Below are 23,037 nucleotides of genomic sequence, written 5' to 3' on the forward strand. Positions count from 1 at the left end.
AAATTAAAAACACTATAGAAAAGACACTAAAAATGAAAAGACAAGCCACATACTGGGAAAAAATATTTGGAAAATACATAGCTGATAAAAAACTTTTTGGATATTTAAAGACCCCTCAGCTAAATAATAAGAAAACCAACAATGCAACAAAGAAATTGGGCAAAAGACTTGAACAGGCATTTCACTAAAGAAGTTGTACAGATGACAGATAAACACATGAGATTTCAGGTGCTGGATTTGTCATGGGCTGGAAAGGATGTGGAACAACCAGAACTCATAAATTGCAGGTGGGAATGTAGTTCCTTATAAGGTTAGAAATACATTTAATATATGACTCAGAAATCCCATTCATATAGGTACCTACATGAAAAATGAAAACTTATGTTTATACAAAAACCTGTTTATGAATATGTACTGTGGCTTTAATTCGTAATTGCCAAAAACTTGAAACAACTTGCATGTCCTTTAGTTGATGAATAGGTAAATTAAACTATGGTTCATCTATGAAATATTCCTTAGTAAAAAGCAGTGACTTTCTTATATAAACTAACATGGGTGAATCATGCACACATAAGTGAAAAAACTCTTAGACTCAAAACACTATATACTATACGATTTCATTTATATAATATTCTGGAGAAGGCAAATTGTAGGACAGAAAGCAGATTACTGGTTGTTTAGGAGTGAGGGGCCTGAGGAGAATTTTGAGGGGGCTGTGATGAAATAGTTCCAGAGTTTGATGGTAGTTAGAGTTATATCATATATACTTTTGTCAAAAACTCATAGAGCTCTATACCCCTCCCCCAAAAAAGAATTAAATGTATGTAATTTATACCTCAATTTTAAAAAAGTATGAACTAAAAATTAATCATGTTGGATCTTTTAGTTAATTCATGCTGTTGGTTGTTATTCAGGGATGAAGTAAATCATCTTGCTATCCAACAATATCAAAGAAGCCATCAAATTTGACATAGTTTGTATCTGTAATACTTTTGTTCATTGAGCATTAAATAATGCCCCCTTTAACACCCCATTTTGAAACTTATAAAAGGGAAGACTACTTTATAATCTAAAAGACACTTCTGTAGTCTCATTTTGTATTATCTAACCCCCTGCTAAGTGAAATTGTCTCTTTAGCATGGTTGGTAGGTAAGTTATTGAAAATATGGCCTGGAAATTTGTAGAGGAAGAAGTTAGGGAGCCCTTTCCTTAGAGGAAGCTGAGACAGAAAGGCCAGAAAAAATAAAAACTCTAGGGGAGAGAAGAGATAAAAGCTGATACTGAATCCAAGTCTCACCAGGAGAATTAAGTATTTAGGATCAGAGGAGAAACAATGTAAAGAGACAGCATTAGATGGAAACTGAAGAAGAGCAATTTAGAAGCCATTGGTAGATAATCACCTTAGGTGTATTATTTTAGCTTTCCCAAATAATGTTGTAGGATGTAGTTTGTAGCATGTAATTTGCAGTATGTAATTTCTTGGAACATGGAAAAATAATTCGTTGCACTAATGTTTTTGTTGTTGTTGACTATCCATTTACAGATTATAGATTAGAACCTTGTAACAAATAAGTTAAAAAAGAACAGATCATGTATTTTTAGTCTTAAAAAGAAACACGCTCCAGTGTTCTACACAGTATCTTGCTTATACTGTGTCCAATAATTGATTGGATGTTTGTATATTTAATAACTAAAACAAAAAAATTTGTTAAAATTAGTAAAACTATTACTTTTTGACACTTGAGCTTCAAAGATATTATTTCTAGCAGCATTTTGCCTTTCTAATAACATCTATCTAGACAATATACAATCCTTTTATTCCCTAGTTCTAACATTAGATAGATGAGTGAGAAAAGTCTCTTTATTCTTGTTTACATATTTAGCATTTTCAGAATTAAGATTAAATGTTTTTCTGGGGGAAAAGACATTAATATAAACAGCATACAGTATACTCAAAGAGTGTTACCTCTGTTCTTACTTAGGCCATTTTCCTTTGGAAAAAGGGCAGCGATCAGAGCTTTAGTTGTTGCTCACAAAAAGAAAGTGACCTAGTTCTTTTTCCTGCCCTGCTTTTCTTTTTTAAAAAATTTCCATTTCACATATACAGTAAAATTGACCTTGCTTTTGATGTAATTTTTTGAATTTTCCATGTATTTAGATTTGTGTAACCATCATCACTGTCAGATACAGAACAATTCTATCATCCTAACAACCCCCCCCACATGCTCTCCCATTATAGTCACACCCCTTTCCCACCCCTGCTCCCCTTTCCCACCCCTGCTCCCTGATGACCACTGAATGTTCTCCACCACCACAGTTTTCTTTTTGAGAATATATAAATGGAATCATATATAACCTTTCGTATTGTCAGCATCATACCTTTGAGATTCACCCACGTTTTTGCATGTATTAAGGTTAATTTAGTAAGTAAAAGATAAATTTTCATAACAAAATTGTAGTCATTAAAAGTCATCTTTTTTGTATCATTCTTAATTTTGTTTTATATTGGTGTTTTCCTAAATTTGGGTGTAAAATCTTGTTGTTTTAAAACTTTCACTTTATATCTTAACTGCAGGTGATTTTGCAGTTCTTCTTAAGGCTGGTATGACTGTCAAGCAAGCGATTGTGTACAACCTCCTGTCTGCCATGATGGCTTACGTGGGCGTGCTCATCGGCACCGCCGTGGGGCAGTACGCCAATAACATCACGCTCTGGATCTTTGCCGTCACTGCTGGCATGTTCCTCTACGTCGCCTTGGTGGATATGGTAAGATGCCTTGTGTTTTTGTTGTTATACTAAAGCTGTAAATAGAACGCAGCTTCCAAAAATGGAAGACATCTTTGGATGTGGTTTGAAAGACTAATTATTTAAAAGAAATGTAGCCCGTTTTAAAGACATGTGATATCCTCAATAGCCTATTATAGAAAGATTTAGGAGGACTCCTTTGGAAATGACTTAAGATGCTGAAGATTTTTGACCAAATGATGTTGCTATCTAAAGTAATCATCAACAGTATTTAGAGATAAAATTACACAAGTATTGTACTTTTTTGAAGATTTTGTAATATTGGGGTAGAAGTGTTTTGTTATTGTTTTTAACAAAATAATTCTTTGAGCTTGCTTTATGGCAAACAAGAAAGAAATATTGTACCTCTTAGGTTAGCCAATCTTCTGCAGAAAATATTTCAAAGAATTTATGTCATTTCCCTTATTTGTAACCTTAAAGTTAATAAACCTATTGTATGGTCTCATATATGGAATCTAAAAAACAAAATAAAAATGAACAAACAAAAGAAAAACAGACTCCTAGAAACAGAGACCAAAGGATGGTTACCAGAACGGAGGGTACGGGGGGTTGGGTGAAAAGGGGAAGGGGAATATAGTCAATAATATTATCATAAGTTTGCACAGTGACAGATGAGTGCTAGAATTAGTGGAGTGATCACATTGTAAGGTATAAAAATGTCAAATCACTATAATACCATGTTTCCCTGAAAATAAGACCTAGCCAGACAATCAGCTCTAAATTGTCTTTTGGAGCAAAAATTAATACAACACCTGGTCTTACATTATATATTATATAGGACTCGGTCTTATATAGTAAAATGAGACTGGGTCTTATGTTAATTTTTACTACAAAAGAGGTATTAGAGCTGATGGTCCAACTAGGTCTTATTTTCAGGGAAACACGGTATACACCTGAAACTAATATAACTAACTAATACAATATTGTATACCGACTATACTTTTAAAAAGTTTAAAAAGTCAGTAAATCTAAGCACTAATAATTGGTTTTATTTTAATTTTACTTTAATATCCTAAATATGTTAGGCAGAGTATTTGCAGAACTAGCAATTTGGTTTCTTTTTGTTTTTAACTAACTAGATACTGTGTTTACTTTTTCTTCCTGGTAGGATCTAATAGATAATCTAATTTCGAAAGTGTATGTCCTAAATTTTTAATCACAGAATTAATGACTATTTGTTACAGAAAGTTTAGAAAATACAAACAAAAATAAAAATCTTTATATTCTGTACCTATAGGTAGCCATTTCACCCCTTCTCTTCTGAGACCTCTAATACTTCATTTCTTATCCCCATGCTTAGCTAATAACCTTGCTTCCTGCTTCATGGAGAACACTGAAACTTCAAGACAACCTCCTCCAAGTTCCCTTCACCATTTGGCTCATTTCCCTGTATCTGTGCCTGTTTACTTTCTTTCCTGTTACTATGAAGAAATGTCTGTGTTCCTAGCTAAGGCCTGCTCTTCACATCATTCCCTAGAACTTAGCACCTCTCGATAACGCCCTTAAATTCTCCCCTCTCTTTCCTGCGCCATTCGTTTTTCCTTCTCTGCTGGATCATTCCTGTCAGCATGTAAACCTCATGTTACTTCTCCCTTCTTAAAAAGTCAGGGGAGGTGGACCTTTCTTAACACCAATTTCTGTTTTCTCTCTCAAATGTCTATTGCTCTCCTTCCCTCACAGCAAATCACCATTTCTTGTTTTTTTCCTTCTCTTCTCTCTTGAGGCTGGCCGCATCAGGTTTCCCCCTTGACTGCTCTGCCAGATTGCTTTTGTCAAATTTACCGTCGGCTACTACATTGCTAAGCCCACTGGTCGTTTACCCTGCCCATCTTCATTTTACTTGCATCTGGCAGTTGATCATTCTCTTCTTTAGGAAACTCTCTCATCACTTGGCTTCTGTGCCACCACCATTTCTTGGCTACCCACCTTTCTAGCCTTTCTTTTCAGTTGCTTTTACTGGATCCTTTTTTTCTCTCCTTCCTCTAAATGTTGGTGAAAGCCCTCTAATCTTATCTAATCTTGTGGCATATTTATTGGCTGATGATTCCTAAATTGACATCTTTCTTCCAGACCTTTTCCTTAGCTGCAGATTAGTCTATGCACCTGCTTACCTGAATGTGTAAAAGGCACTGTAGACTTAGTGTGTTCAGAACCCAGCTCTTGCTATTTGCCAGCCCCACTCCTTGCACCAGCAGCCCTATAGAATTCTCCATCTCGCAAATGATAACTCTGTTCTTCTAGTTGCTCAGATCAAAGCCCTGAATATCATCGATTCTGTTCTCTGTCCTCCCCACGTCTGGTTGGTCATTAAGTTCTCAGGTCCATCTCCTAACCATCTCTACTCCCATCCCTCATTCAGTCCACTATCCTCTTTCTCTGTTTAGCTGTTCGTCCTGCGTTTGCCCTTGCCCTGTCCACCACACTCTGTATCAACACAACAGCTTGGAGTGATCTTTTTTATTGATTAGATCATGTCGCTTGTGTGTTTTAGACCTTCGGTGGTTTTCCATCTTACTCAGAGGAAAAAGCACTAACGTTCTTGTTTTGACCTTCAAGGTTTTTCATCTTCCTTTAGCATTTTCACTCCCCCTGCCCCACCCCTCGTTTTACTAACCATACCTCATTTCCCCCTCTTCCCCAGGAAGCACACTCTGCCTCTTGCTGGTCACTCCAGGTGGAATATTTTGCCTGCAGACATTCTTCTGGCTAGCTCCCTCATTTCTTGTGAGGCATCCTATCTAAAATTTTGACATCCTCCCCAACATTTCATATCCTCTATCCCTACTTTACCTTATCACTTGTATCTCGATCTATTAAGTATACACTAAACATGTTGCTTATTTATTGAGCTCCTTTTGTGCCCCACTAGTATGTCAGTTCGAGGAGCACAGGCATTTTTGTCATATTTTCCGTACTGCTGGAGATGTACTTCACAATTAGATGAATGAAGAATTCTTATACGAGGAAGGTAAAGGTGTAAAAAGAACAAGAGAGTGTTTACAGTAAGGATTTATAGTCTAATAAAGAAGAAAAGTAGCCATTGATGACGATTCTTTTGATACATATTATAATACAGTGGTTCACCAGGTTTGTGGAACTACAGAGAGAGGCTGACTAAAAAAATTGGGAAATAAAATTAGGGAAGTTTTTCTGGAATAGGAAATCTGAGCTGAGTCTTAAAGAATGTAGATGAGTATATTAGAAGCAAGAGGAAAAAGTATATGACCATTCTTTGACCAGTGAGTCTACTAGTGGGACTATATGCTGAGGAAATAACCTAAAATGACTACTGCTAATAAAATAAGGAAGCAAACAAAAATAAAATCTTATTAAAGTATTCTTTCTAATAGTATTTATAATGTCACACTTATATTGGAAACACTCTAAATGTCCAAGAAAAGGGGGACAAATTATTCACATAAATTTTAGGATTTTAATAAAACTGAAATTATGCATTTTCTAATGTGAAGTGGAAAAAATGGATTAAAAAATTATATCCATAGCATCATCAGGTAGATGTTGACTAGATCACTTTAGTCATACAACATGCCATGCTGAAAAGATTAGAGTTTATCTTGTAAATTTTGGTGAGCCATTAAAAAGTTTAAGTAGTAGTGATGACATGCTCACATTTTTTTTTTTTTAATTGGGGAACAGTGTGTACTTCCAGGCCTTTTTTTCCAAGTCAAGTTGTTGTCCTTTCAATCTTAGTTGTGGAGGGTGCAGCTCAGCTCCAGGTCCAGTTGCCGTTGTTAGTTGCAGGGGGCGCAGCCCACCATCCCTTGTGGTAGTCCAACGGGCAACCTTGTGGTTGAGAGGATGCACTCCAACCAACTGAGCCATTTGGGAGCTCAGTGGCAGCTCAGCTCAAGGTGCCATGTTCAATCTTAGCTGCAGGGGGCGCTGCCCACCATCCCTTGCGGGAGTCAAGGAATTGAACCGGCAACCTTGTGGTTGAGAGCCCGTGCTCCAACCAACTGAGCCATCCGGGAGGCAGCTCAGCTCAAGGTGCCGCGTTCAATTTTAGTTGCAGGAGGCGCTGCCCACCATCCCTTGCAAGACTCGAGGAATTGAACTGGCAACCTTCTGGTTGAGAACCCACTGGCCCGTGTGGGAATCGAACCGGCAGCCCTTGGAGTTAGGAGCATCGTGCTCTAACTGCCTGAGCCACCGGGTCGGCCCCCATGCTCACATTTTTGTGTTAAAAAGACTATTTTGGCTTTAGACAGGAAGTTTTTATTGATTTACAATCTTTTAATAAGGTAGCTACAGTACCAGAAGTTTTACTTTACGGTAACTTTAGGCTGTCCAGGTGCAGGTATCTGCTTTTAGGTGGCTTTGGGTGACTTATTTATCGACCAGTAAGGACACAAGTGTGGCCCATGCGTATGGGCTGGCTCTTAGCTGTGGTTATGACAAACAGTATGGGTGGTGGCACCGAATGTGGGGAAGGCATAGTCTCTGTTCTAGCTGGTATGTACACATATCTAGAGGGGATATTTCTATGAAACACCCTAGTAAGGAATAGTCAGAATTAAAAGCTTTGTTACAATAAAAACTTGGGGGAATTAAGGAAAAAAGATATAACGAAATAGTCTTCTTACTAGAACCATAGGTAGGAAGTTGTCAGTTTTAGTTTTAACCCAGGGGTTGATAAGCTTTCTGTAAATGATCAGATAGTAAATATTTAGGCACTGTGACTTACGTAGCCTCTGTCACATAGTCTCTGTCATAATTATTCAGTTCTCATTTGTAGTGGTTTCTGTCAACTACTTAACGCTGCTAGATAAGTATAGTAGACTCCATTAGCTATTATATGCTGCTGGCATAGACTTCTAAACAGAATAGATGACCAGCATGAAGTAGTCCTTAAGTAGGACCCTCAAGAGACTGTTAAATATGCTGTAGCACTGTCAGAACATGGTAATTAGATTAATTGTACTCATTATTTAATAATAAATAATGATTTTTCATCTCAGGCAGGCATTCTGTACATTTCTCCTCCCTAAATCCCCAAAATCCAAGATATTGTTTGGAGTAAAGCTTAGTGTTTAAGAGAGTAGCATATCAATGTCATCTTTCTATAGATGTTCATTGCAAACTTGAAAAAGAAATGACAAACAGAAAAGTGAAAGTGAAAATTGGAAGTAGCAATTCTTTCACTGTTTGGATTAGGTTTGGGTAGAAAGAATTTATGCTTTAATAATGCATGTGTTTCATTAATGAACCTTGTTACTTAAAGATTTAAGTTTTATACTTTGAACTATGGATTATTCTTAAATGTAATAGTATGTACATGTGCTTTAGAAATTGAACTATAAACTTTTCAGTGCAGTATGCCTTTAGAGGTATTGGAAGCTTTCAGCTATTTAAAATTATACCACTATTAAGAGAATAGAATATACTGTATAGGCAATGTGCCTGCCTTGAAAGCTGGAGAGCTTTGGTACACTATTTCTGTGTCTCTCATCGGAAGGATAATATTTGCTTATGGGCATAGAAATGCAGTTTGGAGTTGTCTGCAAATGTCTATGCTTGCTGTCATGTGCAGTTAGACATGACAGTTTTAAATGGAAAAGTGTAGAGATGATGCAGTTTTGCATTAGATATCCCCAAAGGAATCTTAACTTTCTCAGTGAGCTTAAGATCAGTAAATGTGGGAATTGTGCTCTTCTTTTCTGAAAGTTTTATTGGCAATAATAAGTTGTCTTATACTTTAGCATAAAATAAATGTCAGAATTGATAAGGTCAGGGGACAGTAACTTTAAAAAATGACATGCATATATTTTGTGTGTTTGTTGGGGGATGAGGAGGGAACGGATTTAGTTTTAGTACATAGCCAGAGCAGAAAATTTCTTCCTCAGTGTTTGACTAAAATATGTGTTAAGGTTAGCCTTGTGTTCAATAAAATAATTGTTTTATTTGTAGTTATGCTTTAGTCATTGGTGTTCTTAAGTAGGAAAACGTAAAAAATATATTTGAGCAGAATATTACATAAGATTGCTTTTAAATATCTTTTTTTTTTTCTTTTTTTTTTTTCAGCTTCCAGAAATGTTGCATGGTGATGGTGACAATGAAGAACATGGCTTTTGTCCAGTGGGGCAGTTCATTCTTCAGAATTTGGGATTGCTGTTTGGATTTGTTATCATGCTGGTGATTGCCCTTTATGAAGACAAAATTGTGTTTGACCTCCAGTTCTGACCATTCCCAGTAATCACTGTTGATTACAAGAATGTTACCATGCAGCTTTGCATCTGTTTCTTGTACTGTACGCACATTGCTCAAAGAAAAGTCAGTGGCTTGAACTACTTACAAGTTCCATAGATTTGAGCTTAACCCCAGACTGGTGCTCAGTACTGTGTTCCCTGCGTAAAGGGTTCAAATATTTATCCCTGTCTTTTAAAAAATACAAAGCTTGTGCTGAAGGAGAAAATGGGACTCTGTGAACCAACATTCATATAACTTTGATTAAGACTTTTTAAAACATAATCATATAAAACACTAAAATAGTCTCTTTATTAGTAGAAACTTCTGTGGCTATGCAGAAATAGAAATTGAACCAAAAAAAAAATCACTTAAACTTTAAGAATATTTTAAATGGTCTTTGGGCAGACTTTTCTTTGTGCTAAAAGTGAATTGTAGTGTCTTTTAATTCAGCTACATACTCGTATATACATATGGTAATAGGGATCAACTCCACGACTTTGAAATTGCATAAAGTAGATCATAGGACCTATAGGAAAGCTCAGGCTGCATTAGAGTATGAATTTAGCATTGGGAAAAGCTCTTATTCTTGAATCTAGAGTTACTATTTTTGTATATATTTGCATAGTGTTTAAACTTGCAGCCTAAACTACTGAAATTTGTGACTGTATGTTTGTGTGAGCTTCAGTTTAATGAAAGATTCATAATGGTTCTTTGTATTAATATTATACTTGGTGTTTGGGTTTTTTTAAAACTTTTGTTTTGTTTTGGGGTTTTTGGTGGGGGTAGGGGGTTGGAGCATGTGGTAAAATGTTTGGGTTCTTTTGTTGTTAAAATTGTAACCTGCTAGAAAATATCAGAAATGAAGAACCCAAACATGGTCTAAATATTCAATTTTCCTACTTTAACAGTACAGTACTAACTAGTTATTTGGGTGGGAAGTATAAGTTCTAAATGTATGCATCAGTTTACCAGTTTGGCATTGGAACTATGCTGTGGCTGGCAGTAAACCCAAATTTCTCGTGTCCATAACCTGTACATGGAGTGTCAAAGAAAAACCCAAACAGGTATGAGATAACTCCATTTATACTGTGGCTATCATAGTACCAAGTGACTTGGAAGATACATTTAAATAACTCAACTGAAATCACTTGATCATTTTGTGCCAAGATGTGCTGTTGGTGCCTGATAGGGAGTAGTCTCTTTTTTAGGTGCCCTGTTCTCCTACCATAATTGTGATTGATTTGTGAGAAATGCAAGCCATGTTTATTCTGAATTTGACCTAATGCTCTGTAGTACTCGTCATACGCATGCAGCTTTCTGTTTACACCTTGTGCCACCTGGTCTTCATTTATGCCGGGTAAACTGTAGTTGAACTATGTGCAGGTAGCTTTTTAAAATCTGCTTGGCTACCAGTGTAGCTGCTTTAAAAATCTATTGTTCAAATATTTAAGAGCCAAACTGCTTCTGTTCCTTTAAAATATTTTCATTTAGTCCTCCTTTCCCCAGTTCCTTTCCTCATACTCTGTAACTTTAAAACAAAAAACCAGAACTTTGAGAGCAGCATATGCATCCAGGTATAAATAGAGTATTGCCAGTGTTTCTTCTTTATGCTCTAAAGGAGCTTAGATATATTTCCTTAATTTATGCCTGAATTTGAACATTTACTTCTGGCTTTCTCCATGGTCTCCCGTAACAAGTAGGAGTTTTATACACAGATTCTTGTCAGCATTGGGCACTGACTTAGGAAAGTCCTCATCTCATTGCTTGGCCCGTCAAGCAGCCTTGGAAGGTGCTGATGTTTGAGTTAGTACTGCCAACTTCACGTGATTTAAGTGTCTTGCTTTCTGGACCAAGATACAGTTATAGTTCATTTTGGGGTTTTTATACCCAAGGAGGATTCTGCATTCCAGAATTATTAAATCTGCTTAATTTAACAACTTTTGTGAAAAGCAACAGCTGGAATATATACTCCCAGACTTAAATGCCCGATTTAAAGCAAATAGGTTATGCTGAAGCATATAAAGTTTTATATTTTCTCAAAAATGGTATCTTTATTTGCTAGACTTTTTAACCTTTTAAGAGGGCTGTAACAGTTGCTGCTAGTATTTTGTTAGGGTTCCACCAGTATTTAGTTTTCACATCATTCTATAATTTCAAGTCTTACAGACAATCTGAATTCCACTACATTTCTGTTTGGCTCCAACATTCCACTTAGCTTGACCAATCTAATTTAACATGTGTTTGTTGGAAGTCATTCATATTACTTGTACAATGCTGTCACTGTGTGACATCCATATGAATTTTGGTGTATATCACATTGCATTCAATCAGCTGTGATTATGCTTAGAAATACTATAGTAACTAGATGCAGTGTGCATTCTTTCCATTAACAATAAGTCAGTGGCTTAAATGTGATTATGATCCTGCAAGGTGATACTTGCTAAAATATCTCAACTTTCTTTTTGTAACTGAATCATTTTTTTAAAATTTATGAAGATGGAAATGATCCAATACTGTTTTTTTCATTGTCAACAGTGGTGTGTCATTTTATGTATGTTCCTAATGATTATGGAACTCTCCCAAAATAAAGTTATTCAAACAAGCAAATACACCAGTGTGTTTTCTTCAATCTTTATTTCAGGACATTTCTTTAGACTGTAGCATGAATCATTTTAAACAGAGGCTGCGCTTGCACATTAATACATTTATAATTAAGTATAACTAGTCAAATTGATTTAAATCAAATGAATTGTTTAAAAAGTAAAATGTGTTTGATACTCAACCATCTAACAAGAAGTGGGAACAGGGAATTGACATCTAATTATGAATTAAGTTGACATAACAATGCTACACCTCGTCCAATCCAGTGCTCCTTGGGTTGGTCAGAGGGAAGAGTCATGGCAATCACAAAATTTGTAGAATGGCCAGTGGTGGATAATGTTCCTTTTCGCTCACTTGTCTTATACAATGGAGCAACATAACTTGGTCGTTCTGGTATGTCTACCCTCTTACAGGGCTTTAACCACATCTGGAAGAAAGTGCATAAAACTTCATTAAGACAAGGCTGTTACATGTGAATATAGATAACAGTATTGTTGCAAATATGTCACAGAAATATGTCTGCAAATTTCTGTGACCCAGATAGATTTTGTGAGCGGTACTGCCGTTGTTCAAAACATTTCCTTAGAGCTCTGAGAACTATCTTCAGAACCAGTTCAGAAACTAAACGAGAAAAAAGTAGTCATTTTCACCTACTCTGTCAAAAAGCATCTTCCCCATCTAGTCATCACCTCTCCATCATACTTATCTGGGTATAACTTTTGTTGCTTAAAATAACAAAAGTGAGGTATACTTTCAAAGGACAGGAGTGCCACCATTGATAAAATCATGTTGCCTTAAAGGCCAATCCCAAAAAATTCTGAAAGGATTTTTATCAATGATTGTAGAACTAGATCACCTCCCCATTTTAGGTGACTATTTTAAAGGGGCTATTATGTTTAGTGTGCAGTTTAAAACAGTTGCATTCCTTTACACCTATACAATATGCCCACATTATTTTTAGAAAGTCATTAGCCAAGTTCCTAGAATGTTAAGCACTGTTGAACCTCACTAATCTCAAAAATGGGATTTGGGGGCAAGTTGATCTCTGAATATAAGAGTAAAGAACAAACTATGAGCATAAAGATGAAGTAATGTTTTAGAAATTAATAGAATTCCTTTTTCTGTCGTAATAATAGCAGTCCTTGAGGTGATACGGCTTCATAGCCTCACTGTTCAGAGGCCGCTCAGGTTTCTCAGATCAAAACGCAAATTGTACGAAGGAGCTAATAGGGATGCTACTCTATTTCTCCCACATGATTGTGGGGTTGCATTATTATAGAGGATTTGTTTCGTAAAGCAGTTTTTCAGATGTAGTTAAATACCACATAACACTTAAGTTGGATGTACTTTATTTCAACCAAGAGTGGATTTTCTTTTTGTTTCATTTCTCACAACTAAACAAGTATCCTTTTGATGGTTTAATTTAATGACAAGTTTTAAACATTTTTGTTTTCTGGTAGTTGTTGGCGGTGATTTCACTGTTTAAAGTGGTCCCCAAGTGTAGTGTTCAGGTGCTGTCGGATGATGTTCCTGGTGCAAGAAGCTAGTATGTTCCTTATGGGGAAAAATACTATAAAAGCCTCATTCAGGCATGAGCTACTGTGCTGCTGTCCATAAGTTCAAGGTTATTGAATCAACAATATGTATTAAATAAAGTATCTTTACACAAAAACAAATAAAACAAATTTATATATTGATCAGTTAACGAAAATTTGACCAGAAGATCACAGACCCTTAACCTTGTATTTCTTCTAGGAGCAACGGTTCAATATTCACTAATTCAATGTTGGCAGCAACTTTATAACATAATTACCCTGAATAGCAAGACTTGACTATATGAGTGTGTGTGTGTGTGTGTGTGTATGTTGTGTGTTTGTGTATAAAATACCCCCCATTCTCCACCGAAGTACACAGCCTTAGAAAATACTAACCACAGGCACCGTATCATAAAGAATTTTGGGATGTGATTCTGCAAGTTTCTTTGTCTTTCTATTCCAGGAAGCTCCATCCAGAAATAACCCATGAATGAAAACACCTAAATATAAAAGAAGCCAGGTTAATACAACACTTTCAATACACGTGTTGATTTAGTTCTTAATCTGCAATTCCTATGGATGAATACTATGCAGGTTGTATTAGGTCAGCAGCCTGAGGCTTGTTCTAAAACAAAAGCAGTGTTCTGAGTGCTTATTCTCCACATCCACCCATATTTCAAGAATATCTGTACTTTGCCTAGTCAATGCATAGTAAAATTAAACATGGAAGACAAAAGAGGAAAGAATTTTAGTCTATGGGAAGTTATGTTTGTGTGAACACCATCATTTATATTTTTAATTGGCCAATGATTATAATGTCAGAGCCCATGAAATCTGCAAGGAAAGTTCTTAATGTAATTGCAGGGATCCAGTGGCTTCTAGGCAGCACGTGAACAGAATACTCTGCGGCAGATCTCTAACGTTGTGAGAGTTAAGTCTTTCCTCCCCTTTTAGAATTTATTCTCACTCCAAGGACACATGGATGAACTGCTTCTTGAATGTAATGTCATACACTAACCGCTGAAGAATACAAATTAGGAAATCAATGAAACCCGGTAACTCTCTGGATATCCATTTGTGTAAATAAAGCCTCATGAATTTGAATATAGTACCTGCACATGAAAACACTGATTATAACTTTTTTTTGTAGTTCTAGTTTTCTTTTTTTCCCCTTTCTTCTGCTTTCCCCCCTCCCCCGCCACTCCGGTTCAAGCCATTGTTTCTCTAGTTGTGTGGGACACAGCTTCCTGCTGGCCCATGCTGGTATTATGAGCCTTGAGGCACAGCAATGTGCAATTTAAACCTAGGTTTTAGTTCCTAATTTGCTGTGTGACCTTCAGCAATTTATTTAACATGAGACCTGCTTCTGGAGAACAGCTGGGAAACATTTGTAAAACAATGAAACGGGCCGGCCCAGTGGCTCAGGCGGTTGGACCGCTGTGCTCCTCTAACAAGGCCACAGGTTTGATTCCCACTTGGGCCAGTGAGCTGCGCCCTCTACAGCTAAGATTGCAAACAATAGCTCTCCCTGGAGCTGAGCTGCTGTGAGCTGCCGTGTGCTGCTGTGTACTGCCGTGGGGGCTACCGTGTGCCGCCCTGGGTGGCCGGTGGCCAACGTGAGTGGCTGGCCCAGTGTGAGTGGCCGGCAGCCGTCGAGAGCTGCTGTGAGCAGCCAACCAACAACCAGCGACCAACTGCCAGGGGAGGGGGGGAAGCGCAAGGCTCATAATACCAGCATGGGCCAGGGAGCTGTGTCCTACACAACTAGACTGAGAAACAACGGCTTGAACTGGAGTGGGGGAGGGGGAAAAATTTGAGTCTTTAATAAGAGCAGTTGTGGGTTAAATAAATTATTGTAAAAAAGAAATACCAACTACTCTGTACTCTAAATTCAGTGTATAATGATTGGGAATTCAATAGTTTGATCTTAGATATTAGCTAGCTTATAAACTTCAGTCAGTGCTTTTATAAATTCTTTTAGCTGAGTTCAAAAACATATAACTCTCAGGGACATTTTTAGTACTACTCAGACTTTAATCCAAAAGACATCTTCTGCCTTTATAATAATGATATGAGGAACATTTAGAAAATAATTCTTGCATCTGAATTAAGTACTTAAGAATCAACCATAGCTTCTTCAAGAAAGCTTTCCTTAGAAATGTGATGATTGGGCCGGCTGCCTGGTGGCTCAAGTGGTTAAAGTGCCATGCTCCTAATGCCGAGGTCTCCAGTTCGAATCCCACATGGGCCAGTGAGCTGTGCCCTCTACAGCTAAGATTGTGAACAACAGCTCTCCCTAGAGCTGAGCAGCCGGAGGTTGGCGTGGGCTGCGGTGGGCTGCAGTGGGCTGCGGTGGGCTGTGGTGGGCTGCGGTGGGCTACCATGAGCGGCTGGCGGCCGGTGTGAGTAGCGGGTTGCTGTGTGCAGCCAACCAATGACTGACAACCGACTGCATCAGCCAAAGGGAGCTCAAGGCTCATAATACAAGCATGGGCCAGGGAGCTGTGTCCTACACAACTAGGCTGAGAAATATGAACCGGAGTGGGGCCGGGGCAGGCCGTGGGGGGCAGAAGAAAGGAAGGAAGAAAAAAAAGAAATGTGATGATGTTTTCAAACTTCTACAAAGTTACTGAAGGCCATAGAGAAAGCTGCTAGCTAAGCATGAGAACCAGAAGGCCTGGGGTTTGACTGTCAAACCTGCCTATTGCTAGCTGTGAAAACTTGGTCACGTTATTTAATTTCTCTGAGCCTTAGTTTCCACTTCTGTATAATGGGGATAATAGTATTTGTGCCTTAGGGTTACTGTGAAGATTAAATGTAAAGGGCCAGTCAGTTTCTGGAACCCAGTAATAGTAAACTCCTTGCCCTTGCTTTAATTTGCTTCTGTCCAACTTAAACACTCCTTCCTCCCCATCTTTTCTAAATCCTTAGTTTGAACAAAATTATTTATGCTTCTGGTATGTTGCTAATCTATTTATCTATATTTTGACTTTTATGAGGGTGCGGGAACACAAACCTCTTTTTATTGGAGTCTTTTACAACATGTAATATAGTGAGCTGAACAGAGAAGATATTTTTTTAAGGCCTATATATTTAAAGAAACAATAAACAATCAGGCATGAAGCAATATGCCCATTCTGAGTGCGTTGGAATAAAGGTACAGTGGTACCTCAGTTTTCAAACATAATCCAGTCCGGAAAACAGTTCGAGTTCTGAAATGTTGGAAAACAGCGGACAGCTGGGCCTCAGCATCTTGCACTCAGCGGAAGCTGCATGACATGTTCTACTTCTGAGGCATGTTCCAAGGCCGAAGCACTTATTTCCGGGTTTACAGCATTCAGTAAACCGAAATGTTTGTCAACCAGACGTTCAAAAACTGAGGTACTACTGTATTCTGAACAAATGGCTAGATTAATGAAGGGTTAGGCATCGAAGGCTGGGGGAAAATGATTCGGTTTAAAATATCATTAGGCCCGACTGCATTTTGGGAGTCAACGTGATTAGCAAAGTAGGACTACAGGGCGAACTGTATTTCCGAAAAAGCCTGTCAAAGCGTGCCCGCACCCAGCAGATGGAGTCTGCGACACGCGGTGCTGGACTTCAGAGGCGTGGAGTGAGTCACCGGTGCTGGGGTCAGCACGCTCGCTGCTCAAGGCCACGGGGAAGACCAGGAGGCAGAAGTCCGGTCCCAGGGTTAACTGAAAGCGTCTTAGCGGGAACGCTAGCTGGAAGGCAGCGCCGCGGATGCAGCGCCCCCACACCAAAGTGGTGCGGCGGGACCAGGCCGAGATGGGGATGGCTGTGGACCCCAAGAGGCGGTGGCCCTCCGTCAGAGAGAAGGACATGGAGGTGGACCTAGAGAAAGGGCCACAGGAGCTCGTACGGAAACCCTAGGTGCTAAATGACTTGGCGGTAGAAGCCAGCCTCACAGAAAAGAGGAAATACGCTGTCTCGGGACCTCACAGACTACGTAGCTACATGGCGGAGAACCACGGGGAGGACCAAAAGGCTACGGCCCGAGATGAGAAGAACTGCTATCAAGATACCCCGAAACAGATTCGGACTAAGACCAATGTCTATACACGTTTTTCCCCAGCGGAGTGGCAAGCCTTCGTTGAATCTTTGCAGAAGACTAAGATGGAGGTTGAGTGACTGGTTTACACCTGCCAGGCTGAGGCGTCCTGGACCTGAGAAGCTGGAATCAGGGCATAAGGCAAGGAGGGTGTGTGGCCACAGCCGAGGCTGGCCAAACCCCATGGAATCAAAAGGTTTTTCTCTCTCTCACTCTCCTTTCTGAGGAAGGAACTGCCTCCCAGAGGTTCCAATTTATCTTCTTGTGGGGGCTCTGGGAAAAGCCAGAACCTGCTGTTTTCAGAGTGGGTGGTTTGTTTGAATACAGTCTGTACATAATAAAACAAGGGTATTTTACGTCTAAAATATATATATAATTTGTCCCAATGATCTCTGTGCCTTTGCATATATTGTTCTTAAATGTTTCTGCAATAAAACTGTTTAAGTATTAAAGAAGGTTGCAATATACAGTAGCTTAATATACAGCTGCAATATACAGTAGAGTCCATGAATTTATAGTGGATTCAAGCAGCATGAATTTTGGAAGTCTTATAGCAGCTTTTGAGGGCCTGTTATGTGCCAGACACTCTGGCAGGCACTCAGAAAAACAGGATGAAGACAAACAAGGTCACCATCTTCTGGGTGTTTGTACTGTAGCGAGGGAGACAGGCAATAAAGAAAGAACCAAATTAATTAGAGTGTGACTAATGCTTTGGAAGTGAATAACCAGAGTTATAAGAAAGGATAAGGAAGTAGGGTGGCGACTCGAATAGATAAACTGTTCAAGGAGGTACTTTCTGATGAGCTATAAGTTAAGCGGAGACCTGCAGGCTGGGAAATGCCCACCATGCTGTGTCTGGGCTTACGGGTAGCATGTACAAAGGTCCCAAGGAGACCAGAACTTGAAGTGTTCTAAGAACTATCAGGTCAGTGTGGCCGGAGTGCAGTGGCACATAATGAGCTTCCAGGTAGGCAGTGACTAGACATGCTTGGACTCTCGGTCATGATAAGGGGTCTAGATTTTATTCTAACTACAAAGGGAAAATGTCATTATTAACTTATTTAGTTTCCTAAATTTTCAATGGGGGCTTAGTGGTGACATGATCTGTTTACATTTAAAACAAATTCTGTAGCTTCATTATAAATGAAGGGTTATAAGAGTATAATGACACTAGCAGGGAGATAAGATAAAATGCTAGAGAAGAGTCTAGATAAAAATGGTGGCAACAGTGGATGAGCAACTGCATTTGATGTGAGTGTATGATGGAACAGTAGAATGAAGAAGAATTCTTGGGTTTATGGCTGGATGGTGGTATCATTTATTGAAAATCATTATAAATGTTACATATCCAGGAGACACTAAAGTGGAGATGTCAGGCGGGCAGTTGGATATAGAGGTCTCTTGATCTCTCTTAGAAGAAAGATTTACACTGGACATTTAAATTTGGAAGATATCAACCAGGAGGATAATATTTAAAGACATAACAGTATGATGTCACTTGGAGGAGAGGACGCAATTAGAAAAAGAGAAACAGTCCAAGGACTGAGTCCTTAGGAATCCCAATATTAGAGGAGGATAAGCTAACAAAGAAGACTGAATGTGTCTCGTGATAAAATCAGGATAGGGTGAGATCTTGGAAAGAAAGGGAGAAGGATGTCTCTAGAAAGAGAAAGTTGTTAACTGGTAAAAACTGCTAAGAGATTAAGATGAAGACAGAAGAAAATTCATGGGATTTGTCAACATGGAAGTCATTAGTAACTCTGCAAAGAATAGCATCAGTCCATTGGAGAGGAAGAAAGGCAGAACAGGAAACAGGAAGTGAGAACCTGAAGATGGCATGTAAACACAATTCTTTTGAGAATTTTGCTATAAAGGGGAGCAGAGAAATGGGACAGTAGCCAAGGGGATGTGAGTGTTAAAACAATTGGAATTCTTTGTTGATTTGTTTTAAGATGAGGATTCTAGAGCATGTTGCATGCTGTTAGGAATTATCCAGTAGTGAGAGTGATGCTGTCGATTTTAGAAAAAGAGGGCACAATTGAAGGAGCAAAAACCCTGGAAAGGAGGGAAAAAATGGGATCTGGACTACCCATTGGATCTGGACTACCAGAGGGTGCCGACGTGAACAGATTCATAGATTTGGTGTTGCTAAAAGCTCTAGTCTGATCTCTTCTTATTTTTTCAGTGAAGGATGAAGTGAAATGTAGGGGCAGAAGGACGGACAAGGAAGTCGTAAGTGGTTATTTCAAGAGTGGGAAAGCAACTGTTCCAGGAAATAGTAGTAGGATTACTTCACAGTGTTATAACCCTCCCCCTGCTTGAGATTTGTAACTATCAATGTAAAGTAAAACCACTTGGCACAGTGATGTGATTATTCTACACTGTTATGATTACATTATCTACTTGTTAGCATCTCCTGTCAGAGTATAAGTTAGTTGAGCGTCAAGATCCTGTGTAAGTTGTTTGCTGTTGATATGCCCAGTGTCTAGTAGAGTGAGATTGTGAATTCATCATCCAGCAATGAATAAGAAAGTAGAATTGTCTTTGACACATCAGTTAAAGCAAGACTTGTCAATGGTCATTTAGAGATTAATGTCATGTCTTTAAAGATAGCACCACTTTGGTAAAATTAGGAACCTGTAGCATTTTAAAAATAATACTTGTTTAAAATAGTGGCCATGTCCACTAAATTTGAAATAAAATCATTAACGTATCCTCTGAGTATTGAAAAGACAATCAATTAAGAAAATAACGATAAATTTCCTCACAATCTTACAATCCCAAAACAAATGTTTCTGTTAGATTATTAGTTTAGCTTTATCAAGTTTTGCAATGATGTATATAACAGGAAAAAATACATAATTTAGGGATCTGGAAAGGTATCCTCTTTGAGGGACCAGGAAAATCTTCTTTTCAATGTTGTACCACCTTGATTTTCCAAGATAACCATAAGATTATGGTTGATTATTCCATGTATTGTTAATTTGATTTTTAGTTTTTTCCTAATTTTTTATTGGAAGTAATTTCAAACTTATACAATTTTGCAAGAATAAAACAGTACACGCGACATATACTCTTTATTCAAATTAATTATATCCCCATTTGCTTTATCATATTTTCCCTTTCTTTCTCTTTCTTTCTTCGCCCCCCACCCCAAGCCCTTCCTCCCCTCTTTCTTTTTCTCTTCCTCACTATCTCTCTCCATAAACCATTTGAAGGTAAGTTACATACATAATGATTAAATTTTTTAACAGCTGAGCAAAGTAAGCAAGAATGTTATGTTTTTGTTCAGTGCCTAGACATAAGCCAACTCATTCTGTCACTGCACTTACCATCTTCCGGAGCAGTCTTATATTCTTTGTCTTCCATGACTTCATAGTCAAACCCCAGAAGATCAATGGGGATGGTGTATTTCCTGGCATAGTTCTGCTGGGCGCCAGTCAGGAAGGCTTGTGTGAAGAAGAAGCCAGAGAGCCAGAAGACTGGAGGGGGGCCGACCTCGTACCATTGCTATGGTGTCAAAGCACAAGAGTCCTGTCAACAGAGCCTTTCAACTCGATGGTAACACCACTGAATAAAATCTGCCCCCAAACACTCCCTCTGTTATCTTTTTGGTAAACAAATAACTGAGCTAACACTTTGAGGACTATAAAGCCATACTCTGAAGGTTTTAAAAATAAATATTTTTGTTCTGACTTCGATTTCATATCCATAGCACCAGCTTGGGTATCACAATGTGCATGATGTAAATGCCTGTTTTATACATACCTGATGATTCTTTCGGAAAAGCTCCATGCAATACTGAATTTCTAATATACATTGTTGCATAATGTATCATGTTATATAGTTGAATAGAACAAGAGATCCAGTCAGATGGTAGGTAATGTTCTTTCACTTTTTTCTCTCTCTAGTTATTAGTGCCTAGTACAACATTCTTTTGGAAGTTTTCCCTCCGACTTCACCAAAATACAATGAAATCCAATCTATGGCAGCACAATATTGTGCAAGGAACTCCCAGAAGAAACAGAGTAGTGACAGCTTAAGATCTTTATAAATATCACGATACCTGGATATTCTGTTTATATCAATCTAATAGGCTAGTTGAATACTGACTTAATTAGATAGTAAATTACAGAAGTCAGTCTGAAGAAATAAATTGGAAGAACAGTTCCCTATTAGAGTCTAAGGTAGAGCCGTCTTCATTTTTCAAGAACGATCTTAATTTTTTTTTTTAAGATTTTGTTTTTTATTGGGGAAGGGGTACAGGACTTTATTGGGGAACAGTGTGTACTTCCAGGACTTTTTTCCAAGACAAGTTGTTGTCCTTTCAATCTTAGTTGTGGATGGCACAGAGCTCAGCTCCAGGTCCAGTTGCTGTTGCTAGTTGCAGGGGGCGCAGCCCACCATCTCTTGTGGGAGTCGAACCGGCAACCTTGTGGTTGAGAGGATGCGCTCCACCCAACTGAGCCATCCAGGAGCTCAGTGGCAGCTCAGCTCAAGGTGCCGTGTTCAAGCTTAGTTGCAGGGGGTGCTGCCCACCATCCCTTGCGGGACTCGAGGAATTGAACTGGCAACCTTGTGGTTGAGAGCCCACTGGCCCATGTGGGAATCCAACCGGCAGCCTTCGGAGTTAGGCGCATGGAGCTCTAACCGCCTGAGCCACTGGGCTGGCGGGCAGGCCCGTAATTCTTTAATATCAACTCTAGTACGGAGACAGGCCTGTATTATGGAAGGAGAGTTTGGTCATTTTATTCCTGCAGAAATTTTTTCACAGACAGTTTTTGATTTATTATATACATTATCTAGGGCATTAATTAATACTTCTAATGAATATAATTGTTAATAAGAACATAGTTAAGCACCAGTATTGACAGATAATTGGGAGGGAGACTTCTGCCCACCCACCCAACACTTTGAGGACAATTAACAGTTGAGGTTATTACTGTCTTGGGCTGAACCAGCAATCTAGTGATATAACGACCTGGCAGAGGGCTGGACAAAGAAGAAATAAAGCTCCTCGCTTGTAACTTGGCTCGCTTTCTAAGATGCTCTGCTCTAGAGATCTATTTGAACTCTAAATATTTAATGAAAAATCAACATAGCCAGTTGTTTTCTCTCCTCAAATGTCATTGACTTGAATGTCTAACTTCACTAAACATGAACAGTGGCTCCTAAAGAAGCTTTCCAAGATCCTACTTCCAATACTAGTATTTTGACAGTTCAGTGTAACACTTACATAAATTGTGTGCAATATTGAGTAGTGGTTATTTGTGCCTGGGATGCAGAGAAAAACTAGAGAGTAAGACTCATCACATTAGGTATCCTGGTGAAGAAAATGAGATCAGAAGAAACTTAATGTATGTGCATTTACATGAACTCACCCTCAAGAAGCTTAGTCTTGCAAGGAAGTCATTCACATAGCTCCCAAGTGGTTTAAGGCTTGGATAGGATTTACTCATCCACATTCCTGGAATTTTGACATTCAAAATGCTGCTAACCACTTCTTCAAGATCTGTAGACATCACTACAAGTCCCTGAAACACATTGAACCTTTGGTTAACATGGTAGTACACATTTTGGATAAGCCCCTCTTAAATCCCTTCTTCATAATTATCCCTTGTTTACAACTGTGACTAGTTAAGTTTGAGTCATAAAAAGCAAAAACAGAGAAAGATATTTTCCATTGCTCACAAGTGAGTCATGGAGTCTTTGAACTATTCCTTAGAAAAATATTTTAAAATTCAATCTAATCAAATTTTATGGGAAAATTTTTAACTGAGGTATAATTGACATATGACATTATATTAGTTTCAAGTG

The 23,037-nt window shown here is 38.4% G+C and overlaps 2 protein-coding genes and 1 pseudogene across 9 annotated transcripts in view; 2 read left to right on the forward strand and 1 right to left on the reverse strand.

Annotated features, from left to right (window-relative positions):
* The window catches only part of SLC39A10 (solute carrier family 39 member 10), a 112,841-nt gene extending 101,222 nt beyond the window's left edge, over positions 1-11,619 (forward strand). For all 7 annotated transcript variants that reach the window (XM_074339542.1, XM_074339534.1, XM_074339530.1 and 4 more), the window contains 2 exons: positions 2,576-2,766; positions 8,848-11,619. In XM_074339542.1, the coding sequence (XP_074195643.1) occupies positions 2,576-2,766; positions 8,848-9,006 (350 nt within the window). In that variant the 3' untranslated portion in view covers positions 9,007-11,619. The remainder of the gene's footprint in view (positions 1-2,575; positions 2,767-8,847) is intronic.
* An 8-nt stretch (positions 11,620-11,627) lies between these two features.
* Positions 11,628-23,037, reverse strand: part of DNAH7 (dynein axonemal heavy chain 7) — a 216,972-nt gene continuing 205,562 nt past the window's right edge. For both annotated transcript variants that reach the window (XM_019741305.2, XM_019741304.2), the window contains 4 exons: positions 22,602-22,754; positions 20,553-20,730; positions 13,545-13,648; positions 11,628-12,040 (listed from right to left, as the gene is read on the reverse strand). In XM_019741305.2, coding sequence (XP_019596864.2) covers positions 11,834-12,040; positions 13,545-13,648; positions 20,553-20,730; positions 22,602-22,754 — 642 coding nt within the window. In that variant the 3' untranslated portion in view covers positions 11,628-11,833. The remainder of the gene's footprint in view (positions 12,041-13,544; positions 13,649-20,552; positions 20,731-22,601; positions 22,755-23,037) is intronic.
* On the forward strand, positions 16,267-17,965 carry LOC109452396 (nucleolar protein 16; annotated as a pseudogene).

This window comes from Rhinolophus sinicus, linkage group LG01 (assembly GCF_036562045.2).
Source record: "Rhinolophus sinicus isolate RSC01 linkage group LG01, ASM3656204v1, whole genome shotgun sequence".
NCBI classification, from domain to species: Eukaryota; Metazoa; Chordata; class Mammalia; order Chiroptera; family Rhinolophidae; genus Rhinolophus; species Rhinolophus sinicus.